General features: G+C 40.8%; 1 protein-coding gene across 1 annotated transcript in view; it reads left to right on the forward strand.

Annotated features, from left to right (window-relative positions):
- Window positions 1–2,972: 2,972 nt before the first annotated feature.
- The window catches only part of LOC307245824 (protein phosphatase 1 regulatory subunit 3C-B-like), a 9,912-nt gene continuing 415 nt past the window's right edge, over window positions 2,973–12,469 (forward strand). The window contains exons 1-3 of the mRNA XM_080021511.1: window positions 2,973–3,103; window positions 8,182–8,552; window positions 10,096–12,469. The exon at window positions 10,096–12,469 is cut by the window's right edge and continues 415 nt beyond it. Of these exons, the coding sequence (XP_079877637.1) occupies window positions 3,090–3,103; window positions 8,182–8,552; window positions 10,096–10,679 (969 nt within the window). The 5' untranslated portion in view covers window positions 2,973–3,089 and the 3' untranslated portion in view covers window positions 10,680–12,469. The remainder of the gene's footprint in view (window positions 3,104–8,181; window positions 8,553–10,095) is intronic.

Raw genomic sequence — 12,469 nt, forward strand, 5'->3', positions numbered from 1 at the left:
CAATAGATACAGTATTTATATATACATTTATCTAGTTTATTTTAATAGAATGTTTTATTATAATATTTAATATTTACTTTTTTTATTGTAGATACGGCTAGTTGGAATAATGCTAGGAGCACATGGAACATGTGTCATGACAAGGGCTCCTCTCCTGAGTGAGTGTGAGGATGGGGGTTTTACCTGTTGCTAGACCAACCAACATACAACAGGTATGCAGCCACTCTGATCTCAATCACCTAGATCCAGGTCAGGTGTGGCTGCCCAAGCCTGTGTGTGTGTGTGTGTGTATATATATATATATACACACACACACACATACACACACACTGTATATAATAGTGTAAATATATATTAACTTGAACGCAGCCTGGGCCCCCCCCCCAGTCTGTTGTCTCCTGGTTGCTCATCTCGGTGGAGCAACCACTATGCGGTCTACACAGCGCAACCCTCCTGTCTTTAAAACAACCGTCCATGTCTGCCTGTAAAGCAGAACTGCTCAGCGTCTTACTGTAATTATCATCTTGTTCACTTTTATGAATAGTGACGTGTCAGTTAAGCAGGACCAGCTGAATATTTGGGTCAAATTTGATTCTTTTCTCACTAATATCTGCTCCGTACGTGGATCGATTTAGATGAAACTGAAACCACAAGGTCCTTGTGACAGCGGTTTATTTTATTTTATTCATTTATTTTCCCCCTGTGCTGTCAGCTGCTGGACATACAACACAGAGTATTTGTTCCATTGAATCTAGAACAGAGTTCGTCTGCAAGTGGAGTTCAACTTCTCAACCTGCATTGAAACTCTTTATTCATTCTTTAATCATCAACAACTGCTGCAATAACTCTGTCCTGTGAACGAGCTGTGGGACGAGCAGAGCACAGCTTTTTATTATACACAACCACCACCAACCCCCTGTTTGGAGATCATCTTACCATGTTTTGGTCTTTAAACAACTGATCTTCATTACTCCTCCAAGAGGGAGAATCACCACAGGTGAGACAAATAAACACAGAAACAAACAACTTTTACACAAATACATAAACATCAGAGGACAACAATGTGGGAGTCTCTGCCCCCATGTAAGGGTTTAGGGAGGGAGACTTTCAGGCCGTGGTGCGCCGATATGGCAAGAGTTTTTATTGTAACCTTGAACAATGAGACACGGTTGCCACAAGTCTCAATAACAAATAATGATGTTGATGGTTGTTGTTATTATGATGATGATGATAATGATCATCATCTGCGTTCAGCTGAACGTACCACTGGAACTACCCTCACCTCCCTGCAGGACTTATACACCAGGAGGTGTAGTAGCAGAGCTGCAGGATTATGAAGGATCCTCATCACCCCAACAACGGACTGTTCCAGCTGCTGCAGTCAGGCAAGCGCCTCCGCAGTCACACAGCGAGAACAGAGAGACTGAGACAGAGTTTCTTCATCAAGTCATTAGAACTGTCAATGCTGACCTCACCAGGGGTCCTAACTGAGCCACACACATAGGCTCCAGTATCTTACTGAACTGTGTGTAGCATACTGTACCGCATACTGTTGTTCAGTGTTACCGTATTGTAATCTCGCTAATAAAATGTGATGGTCAATAGAGTCGAAGGCAGCACTGAGGTCCGGGAGCAGAAGAACAGGTCGTTTTTTTGCATCAGTGTTTATGTGCAGATCGCTCAGAACTTCAATAAGTGCTGTTTCTGTGCTATGGTGAGGTGGAGAGCCACCTTGACAGGTGTCTAAAAGGCTGTTTGAGCTTAGTTGTTAAGCTGAAGCTAAACTGTTTCTTCAAGTATTTTGCTGAGGAGCGGCAGGTTGGAAAGGGGCCTGTAGGCACTAACTGCTGCATGGAGTTTTCTCCTCTTCAGTAGAGGTTTAACGACAGCTGTTTGAAATGCTGCAGGGAATTAACCTGATTGAAGAGAGAGGTTTAAAATGTCTAGTAGCTCATGTGCCAGGCAGATAGAAACAGTTTTAAAACGTGTGGTGGGGGGGTGCAGGCAGCGGGTGGAGGACCTGAGCTGACCAACAATATCGTCCAGTCTTTTTATGTCTGAGGGGACGAAGTGAGACATGGCAGCAGTCAAAGTACTGGGGAACTGGAGGGTTAGGGCTCATCTCTGGATGTTGAGGCTCTAATATTCTGTCTGATAGATATAATGTTGGTACTGAACAATGTAGCCAACTCCTCACATTTTTCGGTGGAGAGCATCTCTGACGGGTTGGAGACGGTGGATTAATGAGTCGACCAACAGTGGAGAAGAGCACTTTACTGTCGTTGACGTTTTCATTCACGATTTAAGAGGAGAAAGACCGTCTGACCTGTTTAATTTCTATGTTGTGTCGATTGACTCTGTCCTTGTAAATGTAATGATGAACCTAAAGTTTTGTCTCTCTCTCTTAAGCTGCCTAGCAACCGCTCTATCCCCCCAGGGGGCTTTTTGTTATTCTATGTTTTTAATTTTAACAGGTGCGATGTTATCAATTCAATTTTGTATATGTAATATATATACATATATACACACAGTATATATGCATGTATGTATGTATGTATGTAAGTATGTATGTATGTATGTATGTACTGTGTATGTATATATATATATATATACTGTATATACTGTAATTACATATACACTGTATATAATAATATATACATACAGGAGAGAGAGAGAGAGAGAGCTTTAGGTTGAGTAAACTACAGACATGGATAAATATGGAGAAAAGAAGATAAAGTGTAAACAATGAAAATGGCTCCCACCCTCCTCCCTCTCCTCCCCCCTGTCTCCTCCTCCCTCCCCCTCGCTCTCTCCGCCTCTTCCTGATTGGTGGGCTCTCTCTGTCGCTCCGCCCCCCCTCTCCTCCCTCCCTCCTCATTGGCTCCCCTCTCCGTCAGCTGGCCACCGGAGCGCCTCTCCGTGGCCGGGCCGCGGTGCGTGGCGGCGGGGCGGAGACCCGGAGAGCAGCCGGAGGAGAGAGGCGGAGAGCCGGGGAGCATCAAGAGGAGGAGCCGGGGAGGGACGGGACCCTCCAGGACACCACGGATGGGTGGATTAAGGATTATTTAGAATTTCTGTTGCCGCTTCCAATGAACTGCACCAGGTACGATTATTATTATTACTATTCGTGGTAGTTGTATTAGTATTATTAGTATTATTAGTATTGTTGTTATTATTATTATTATTATTATTATTATTCTTTTCATTATTATCATTATTATCATTATTATTATATTCACTTTTTGTTTTGCACTTGGTTGACAGAGAGGGAGGGAGAGAGAGACAGAGGGAGGTGGAGAGAGACAGACAGAGGGAGGTAGAGAGAGACAGACAGATGGAGGTGGAGAGACAGAAACTGCGCAACGTCTGCTTCTCGTGTTTTTTTCCACTTGGTGTTTTGTGTCTTGATTCCATTTGACTTTCAAGGCCTTGTTCGAATCCAATGATTGGTTTTTCACAATAAAAGTTCGTTCTCAGGGGACTTTACTCTGTTTTTACGGCTCTTCCGGTTTCATGAGCGTCCCCCCCCCATGGATCCTAAAATGGAGCCTCTGCAACTTGGTGTCAGAATATATATACTTTATATACTTTATATACTTCATATACTTTATATACTTTATATACTTTATATACTCCATATACTTTATATACTTTATATACTTTATAGACTTTATATACCTCATATACTCCATATACTTTATATACTTTATATACTTTATATACTCCATATACTCCATATACTTTATATACTCCATATACTTTATATACTTTATATACTTTATATACTCCATATACTTTATATACTCCATATACTTTATATACTCCATATACTCCATATACTTTATATACTCCATATACTTTATATACTTTATATACTTCATATACTTTATATACTTTATATACTTTATATACTCCATATACTTTATATACTTTATATACTTTATAGACTTTATATACCTCATATACTCCATATACTTTATATACTTTATATACTTTATATACTCCATATACTTTATATACTCCATATACTCCATATACTTTATATACTCCATATACTTTATATACTTTATATACTCCATATACTCCATATACTCCATATACTTTATATACTCCATATACTTTATATACTTTATATACTCCATATACTCCATATACTCCATATACTTTATATACTCCATATACTTTATATACTCCATATACTCCATATACTTTATATACTCCATATACTTTATATACTTTATATACTTTATATACTCCATATACTTTATATACTCCATATACTCCATATACTTTATATACTCCATATACTTTAAATACTTTATATACTCCATATACTCCATATACTCCATATACTTTATATACTCCATATACTTTATATACTTTATATACTCCATATACTCCATATACTCCATATACTTTATATACTCCATTATTATTATTATTATTTCTCCATATATTACATTTCACTGCATATATGTATGGAAGTATGTATATGTATGTGACAAATAAAAATCTTGAATCTTGAATCTTGAATCTTTATATACTTTATATACTCCATATACTCCATATACTCCATATACTTTATATACTCCATATACTTTATATATTTTATATACTCCATATACTCCATATACTCCATATACTTTATATACTCCATATACTCCATATACTCCGTATACTTTATATACTCCATATACTTTATATACTTTATATACTCCATATACTCCATATACTCCATATACTTTATATACTCCATATACTCCATATACTCCATATACTCCATATACTTTATATACTCCATATACTCCATATACTTTATATACTCCATATACTCCATATACTCCATATACTTTATATACTCCATATACTTTATATACTTTATATACTCCATATACTCCATATACTCCATATACTTTATATACTCCATATACTTTATATATTTTATATACTCCATATACTCCATATACTTTATATACTCCATATACTCCATATACTCCGTATACTTTATATACTCCATATACTTTATATACTTTATATACTCCATATACTCCATATACTCCATATACTTTATATACTCCATATACTCCATATACTCCATATACTCCATATACTTTATATACTCCATATACTCCATATACTTTATATACTCCATATACTCCATATACTCCATATACTTTATATACTCCATATACTTTATATACTTTATATACTCCATATACTCCATATACTCCATATACTTTATATACTCCATATACTTTATATTCTATATATACTCTTTATACTCTATTTACTTCATGTGCTCTATATACTATATAAGTACTATACAGACAGGTAATCAGACAGACAGACAGATTGCTCCACGTAGATGTTTCATTTGGGTCCCGTCCAGGAAATCCTTTATGGAGATTTGTGTATTTATATTTGTTTGTGTATTTATATTTATATTTATATTTATATCTATATCTATATCTATATCTATATTTATATTTATATTCATATTTTTATTTTTATTTCATAGGATCCTTATTGTTATTGTTCGGCTTTTAATTATTTTATCTCAGCGTTTTTCTGGCTAAAAGTATCTGGAACACGGCAACCACAGTACACACAGACATGGTTGAGGTGTCGTGGGAACCAGGACGTTTCAGACGTCTTGTCGTTCGAGTATGATCAATATCGATCTACATTTGGAGCAGGAATTTGTGAAACACTGTTTAAATTTTACCAGAAGCAGAAGAACATTGGTGCGATAGGATTAATTTGAGGGGCGGGGCACTTTGTGACATCATCATCCGAAGTTATACAAGTCCAAGATTCGTCTCTCAAAACTGGTTCACATCCGGAGACCTGCGTCCTGTGGACCGCATGTATCAATAGTTGCAGCTCTTTAAAGTGTTATTTAAACTGAAATAAAACATTTTTAATTTAGTGTGAGATGTTGTCTGCAGTATTCAAAACTGATTTTCCCCTTGCACACATCAACCTTTGACTTGGCTTGGAGAGACAGTGCATCTATCGAGATCTGTTCCCTGCGAGTGATCCATGCTCTGTTCACTGACTGATCAATAGCTGATCACCTGGTTTTGGGTCATTTCAGTATTAATGAGTCATATTTAATGATATTATTACCGTGTATAAGTAATAAGCTGGAGCTGCAACCTATCACCGGACCAACCGTGCCACGCGAGACCACAGTGTCCAAATCCTGCATCGGCTTCCACGCTACGAGCGCCCCAACAGCCTGCAACTAATGGATAGAAAAACAACTGTAACATCAATCCCCGTTTTTATTGAATCCTTTTAACTTCCTCTAAGTGTGATATTCCAGAGAACACAGCATCTACCGCTGCAGCGCAGCAGACATGTGCAGTGGAGTCGGCTCGGCGCTTCCTCTACGTAACTTGTGGTTTGCAGTCTGCCGTATACATTTGTACATAAGTTGTTTATAATAATACATGATACATTTTAAGGTGTGGTAATAAAATCATGGTCATAATATAATGGTTTTGGAAATAATAGTACATTTCAAATATTGCATATATCATTTCAGATATTTAAGACATTTCACTACATATATGTAAGAAAGTATGTATATGTATGTGACAAATAAACCTCTTGAATATTTGGCTCTTGCGAAAATATTTTTTGTTAGTGTGGCTCCTGAGCTGGGAAAGGTTGAGTACCACGGGCGTAAACAGACAACTCCAACCCATGCTGCGTTTAAAGGAAACTCAGAAAAATGTAACTCGTGCTGCGGTTCACAAAACCCAGAGAACAATCGAGGAAAAACGGTCACAGAAGGCGATTTGCAGGAATCGCAGGAAGATGTAAGAACTTTTGAGGAACCAACCTTTTGTTTTGTGTCTGCACTGCCTGATCCAGGAACAGTCGTCCTTGTTAAAATACGGTGGCGCAGTGCATTGCACTGCTGCCTCACAGCAAGAAGGTCCTGGGTTTGATTCCCGCCTGGGGCGCTGTTGGCACCGTGCTCCGGTGGGTTATCTCCCAAATAGGAGCCTTTCTGTGTGGAGTTTGCATGTTCTCCCCGTGCTCACATGGGGTTTCCTCCACCTCACGTCAGTAAGGACCCCACCAAAAACATGCACCCATCATGGTCTGACCAGTGATGGACAATTATCACCTGGTCCCCGGGCGCGTCCACGTACGCTGCCCACTGCTCCTGGCTGTGCCCCCGGAGGAAGGACAAGCCAGGATGGTTAAATGCAGAGAATCCATTTCACCGGCACCATCAAAGCGCGTGTGTGTGTGTGTGTGTGTGTGCAAGCATGTGTTGTAGTGTGGTGTGTTGCGTGACGAATAAAGACTGTTTCTTCTTCTTTCTTTCTTCTATTTCATCCGTGACCTAAGTCCACGGTGATTGGTCGAACACGTGAGTCAATGAAGTGCCGTTAACCGACACACTTAAAAACATGTTTAAAACGTTAATAATATCCAACAAAAATAAGTTGCTTCATTTGAAGTAAACACGTCTGTATTTATACACTATTTAGTTCCAAAAAATTAAATCGATGTAAAAAAAATCAGCGTCTCTCGCCCGACCGCGACGTGGCACGACCGGCTCACAGCGAACCTCCATCACGACAGGTTCTCCTCAGTGTGACAAAACCTCGGAAACCTGTAATACCTTCCTGACGCCACTAAACTGGAGTAATACGTACTAAGTAGTGCGCCTGTTTGCACTCCGTAGTGTACCTGTATGTACTAAGTGGTGTGGCAGTATGTACTAAGTAGTATGCCAGTATGTACTTAGTAGTGTGCCGGTATGGACTAAGTGGTATGCCGGTATGTTCTAATTAGTGTGTCAGTATGAACTTTGTAGGGTGTCAGTACGTACTAAGTAATGTGCGAGTGTAGGTAGTGTGCTAGTATGTACTTAGTCGTGTGCCAGTATAAACTTAGTAGTGTGCTAGTGTAATAAGTGCGATAGTATGTACTAAGTTGTGTGCCAGTATGTACTAAGTAGTGTGCCATTATGTACTAAGTAGTGTGCCAGTATGTACTAAGTAGTGTGCCAGTATGTATTTAATAGTGTGCTAGTGTAGGTAGTGTGCTCGAATGTACTAAGTAGTATACTAGTATGTACTAAGTAGTGTGCTACTGTGGGATTTCGGATGCACCAACTCTCTCCCTGTCTCTCGCCCGCCCTCTCTCTCTCTCCAGGCTTCTCCAGGGGCTGCCGTCCTCCATCTTGCCGGCGGACACGGCGATGAGACTCTGCCTGAAGAGCTCTCCGCCGCTGCACTCCCTCCTGGGAAACTATGAGAGCGTCCTGTTTCCGGGCTGCGAACAGCCGCGCCCCTGCCTGGCCTCCGGACCCCAGCGCCCGGAGGGCGGCGGCAGGACGGCGGTCCTGACCGTGTCCGGGAAGAAGAAGAAGAAGAAGAGCGTGGTCTTCGCCGACGCCCGGGGAATGGCACTGACGGACGTCCACCTTTTCGACGAGTCCGAAGAGCACCTGCTGGCGGAGCTGCAGTTCCACTTGACGGACCTAGAGGGCGCCACATCCAGACTCAGTACGAGGGATGACCAAGGTGATTTAATAGTAGAAGAAGAACATTTAGTCATTAACAAATCAGGACGTGAAGTTAAGAAGCAACAAGCTTTAAATCAGAAGAATATGAAACAATATAAACAATATCAACAATATCAACAATATCAACAATATAAACAACATCAACAATATAAACAATATCAACAATATAAACAATATCAACAATATCAACAATATGAAACAATATAAACAATATCAACAATATCAACAATATCAACAATATCAACAATATAAACAATATGAAACAATATCAACAATATCAACAATATAAACAATATCAACAATATAAACAACATCAACAATATAAACAATATCAACAATATCAACAATATCAACAATATAAACAATATAAACAATATAAACAATATCAACAATATCAACAATATCAACAATATAAACAATATGAAACAATATGAAACAATATCAACAATATCAACAATATCAACAATATCAACAATATAAACAATATGAAACAATATAAACAATATAAAACAATATCAACATTATGAAACAATATAAACAATATGAAACAATATCAACAATATCAACAATATGAAACAATATCAAATTACATTACATTGATCAGACGCTTTTATCCAAAGCGACTTACAATTATTCAAACACCGACGGACGCAGCCATCAGGAGCAATTAGGGGTTAAGTGTCTTGCTCAAGGACACTACAGCTGCTAGCAGGAGGAGCCTGGGATCCAACCAGCAACCTTTACATCACTAGACCACCAGCTCTACCGCCTGAGCTACCACCCCCATATGAAACAATATAAACAATATAAACAATATCAACAATATAAACAATATAAACAATATAAACAATATAAACAATATAAACAATAGAAACAATAGAAACAATAGAAACAATATCAACAATATCAACAATATCAACAATATCAACAATATAAACAATATGAAACAATATCAACAATATAAACAATATGAAACAATATAAACAATATCAACAATATCAACAATATGAAACAATATTAACAATATCAACAATATCAACAATATCAACAATATGAACAATATAAACAATATCAACAATATCAACAATATCAACAATATGAAACCGACCGAGAGATACCGACCGTGTGGCTGCACGTTATTACAAACTGCTAACTGTATATATATATATATATATAGCTGTAATATAATGTGTCTAAAATATGTTATTGAATAATATCAAATGTTATCAAACTATCATATATGTATATGAATACAACAATAAACTATTTCCTGTTATTAAACTTAAACTGGACATGAGTCTTCCAGTTGTAGTTGTATATAGTTGTAGTCTCTATGTAGCGCCTCCAGATGGAGCCACTGGCTAGTGTTAGCATTAGCCTGTAGCTGCACGATACGAGGAACACGAAATGACGGCGTCATTATGCAGAAATAAGTGACGCTGGTTGCTGCTATCGACCAATCAGAAGGCAGGATTCCACTGAGCTGTTTGATCATTTCACTGATAAATAAAAACGTTTTGTCAACGTTGTTCTCTGTTCAGGTTCTGACCAGGGAGCTGGTCCTTCCCTGGTTCTGGTGCCGAGCTTCTCTCTACCCGCCGCAGACTACCTGGGCCTCCGCCGCCGGCTGAAAGCCCAGCAGGTGGCGCTGGAGAGCTGCTCCGTCCAAGAGCGCTCGCTATCTGGCACCGTCAAGGTCCAGAACATCGGCTTTGAGAAGTCCGTCTCCGTCCGCATCACCTTCGACTCGTGGTGCTCCTTCCGGGACATCCCGTGCCGCTACTTGAACGATGTCTACGCCTGTCCGGAGACCGACACCTTCTCCTTCAGCGACGTGCTGCCAGAGAGCCTCCACCCGTCCCACCAGGTGGAGTTCTGCGTCCACTACGAGGCCCAGGATCAGAGCTTCTGGGATAATAATGATGGGAACAACTACATCCTGGTTGCGTGCGACCCGGACCGACAGCGGGTCGCGCAGACTGACGGACTGGAGGGCGGAGAGGGCGGAGGAGGGTGCGGCAGGGAGATGGAGTTCGACCAGTTCGGGAGTCCCAGGACGTCCGCCGGAATCTTCCCCGAGTGGCAGAGCTGGGTCCGTGCAGAGAGCGGCGCCCCCTACTGGTGACCGCACCGCTGGGAGGCGCTGGACAGCACGCTGCGTTCCAAGTTGAAACAATTTGGAACTTTGGACGCATTCCGCCGCCGACAGCGCCAGCACCGTCAGCGCCAGCACCGTCAGCACCTTGCTTCATCTGATTGGCTTCAAGAAGCTCCCAGCAACATCCTGAGACCCATGGACGTCTACGGATGGACCTTGGACTGTTTGAGGGAGAACTCTGGTATTTTCAACCTAAGCCTCGTTTCGGTTGGGGGCGGTCGGAGAGACGACTCCAACCATGACACACAAGGTTTACAGTGAAACAACACCAGAGTCCTTCCATCGGATCGTCCATCAGGTCCCTTTGGGCTCCGCAGGGATGATGGAAACTCCTCAGAAGGTCGCTGTGTCGGTTCAGGTCCGACTCCCGTCTCGTTTCCCATTGTGAGCGTTCCCCCCGCAGCTCCTTACCCCACCCTCTCTCGCTCCACCCCCAGCTGCGCCCGCCGCACCTTAAACCTTGACACTGTATTGATGTTCAACCCTCAGGTCGTCCGGGTCCAGGGGCTCAGGGACGGACAAACTGTGGACGAAATGCTTTTAGACTGCAACGATAGTTTGATAATTGTTTTTTTCGGGTGTCTCAGGGTGGAAATGTTTGTGGTCGGTGTAAAAAAACCTTCAACCTGGGTTGTTGTGATAAGAAGCCGCTTCATTGTTCATGTGGAGAGATTGCGAAAACTGCTGGAATTGTGGCACGAAAAAGTGCAAAGTCCGACTTTAAACCTGGATGCGGGAAGTGGAACCTTGGTGCGAACGTACCTTGCTGTACACACAGATCTGTAAAGGGATTGAAACCCTCTATCGTTGCAAATATCGGTGACTTGCATCGAGACTCGCACCCTTGTTCCCAGCAGTGTGTAGTAACGGTTACCGTGGTTACAAAGGGGAATGCCGATTGGCAGCGTGGCTAGGCTAAGGCTACTGGATGATCTTCACTCAGTATTTATTGTTTGCGATGGTTTTGCACTAAGGCTGAAAGCCTGTTGGTCGTTTTGAAGAAGGCTGAGTCAGTAAATTAAATTGGTGAGTTGAAAGATTTTCGTGTTATTTACTTTAAAAAAAGCCATAAAACACTTGAAATGAATATATTTGTATTTAAAGGGAAACTGTGCGGTATTTCACTGGTTTCCTCAGTCTGAGAATCCTAAATGAACTCCACCGCAGCAGGAGGAAGGAACCGATGCGGCTCGAGAGATACAGAAAGTTATTCGCATTCTATGGCCCTCTGACCTCTGACCTCTGTCTGAATGTTTCGGGTTGGACACAGAGGGTCAGGGACATGTCGTCAGGTTTCATCTTCCTGACCTTCATCACTTCAGTAAAGAGAAGGATCAAGAGTTAAAACAAAGATGTTGAATAGGATGTTGTCGCCAGTGTCGGTTAGCGTTCCAACGTTCTTATGTTCCACCACGTTCCAATGAGAATGATAAAATGGTGACAGCAAATCAAACGACTTCACTTCAATCCCCAAGGGGTTGGTTTGTACTCTCCATCTCACCATCCTAACTCTCCGTCTGCAGCAACAGCACCACCGGAGGATGTCAGAGCAGAGGGAGAACAGGAAGGGTCCTCAGACGGAACCCTGAGGAACACCATAAAAAATGGCCAAAATTACATTTTAATGTTATTTATATATCTCCTCCCATGTTTGATTTCCGTTTACAATATATTGCAGTGAATTGCAGTTGTGGGTGGGGAAATGTTTGTATCTACAAGCGGAATGAGAGAGAAAGAGGGCAATGAGTATAAAATAC

This window comes from Zeus faber (genome assembly GCF_960531495.2).
Source record: "Zeus faber genome assembly, chromosome: 20".
NCBI lineage: Eukaryota > Metazoa > Chordata > Actinopteri > Zeiformes > Zeidae > Zeus > Zeus faber.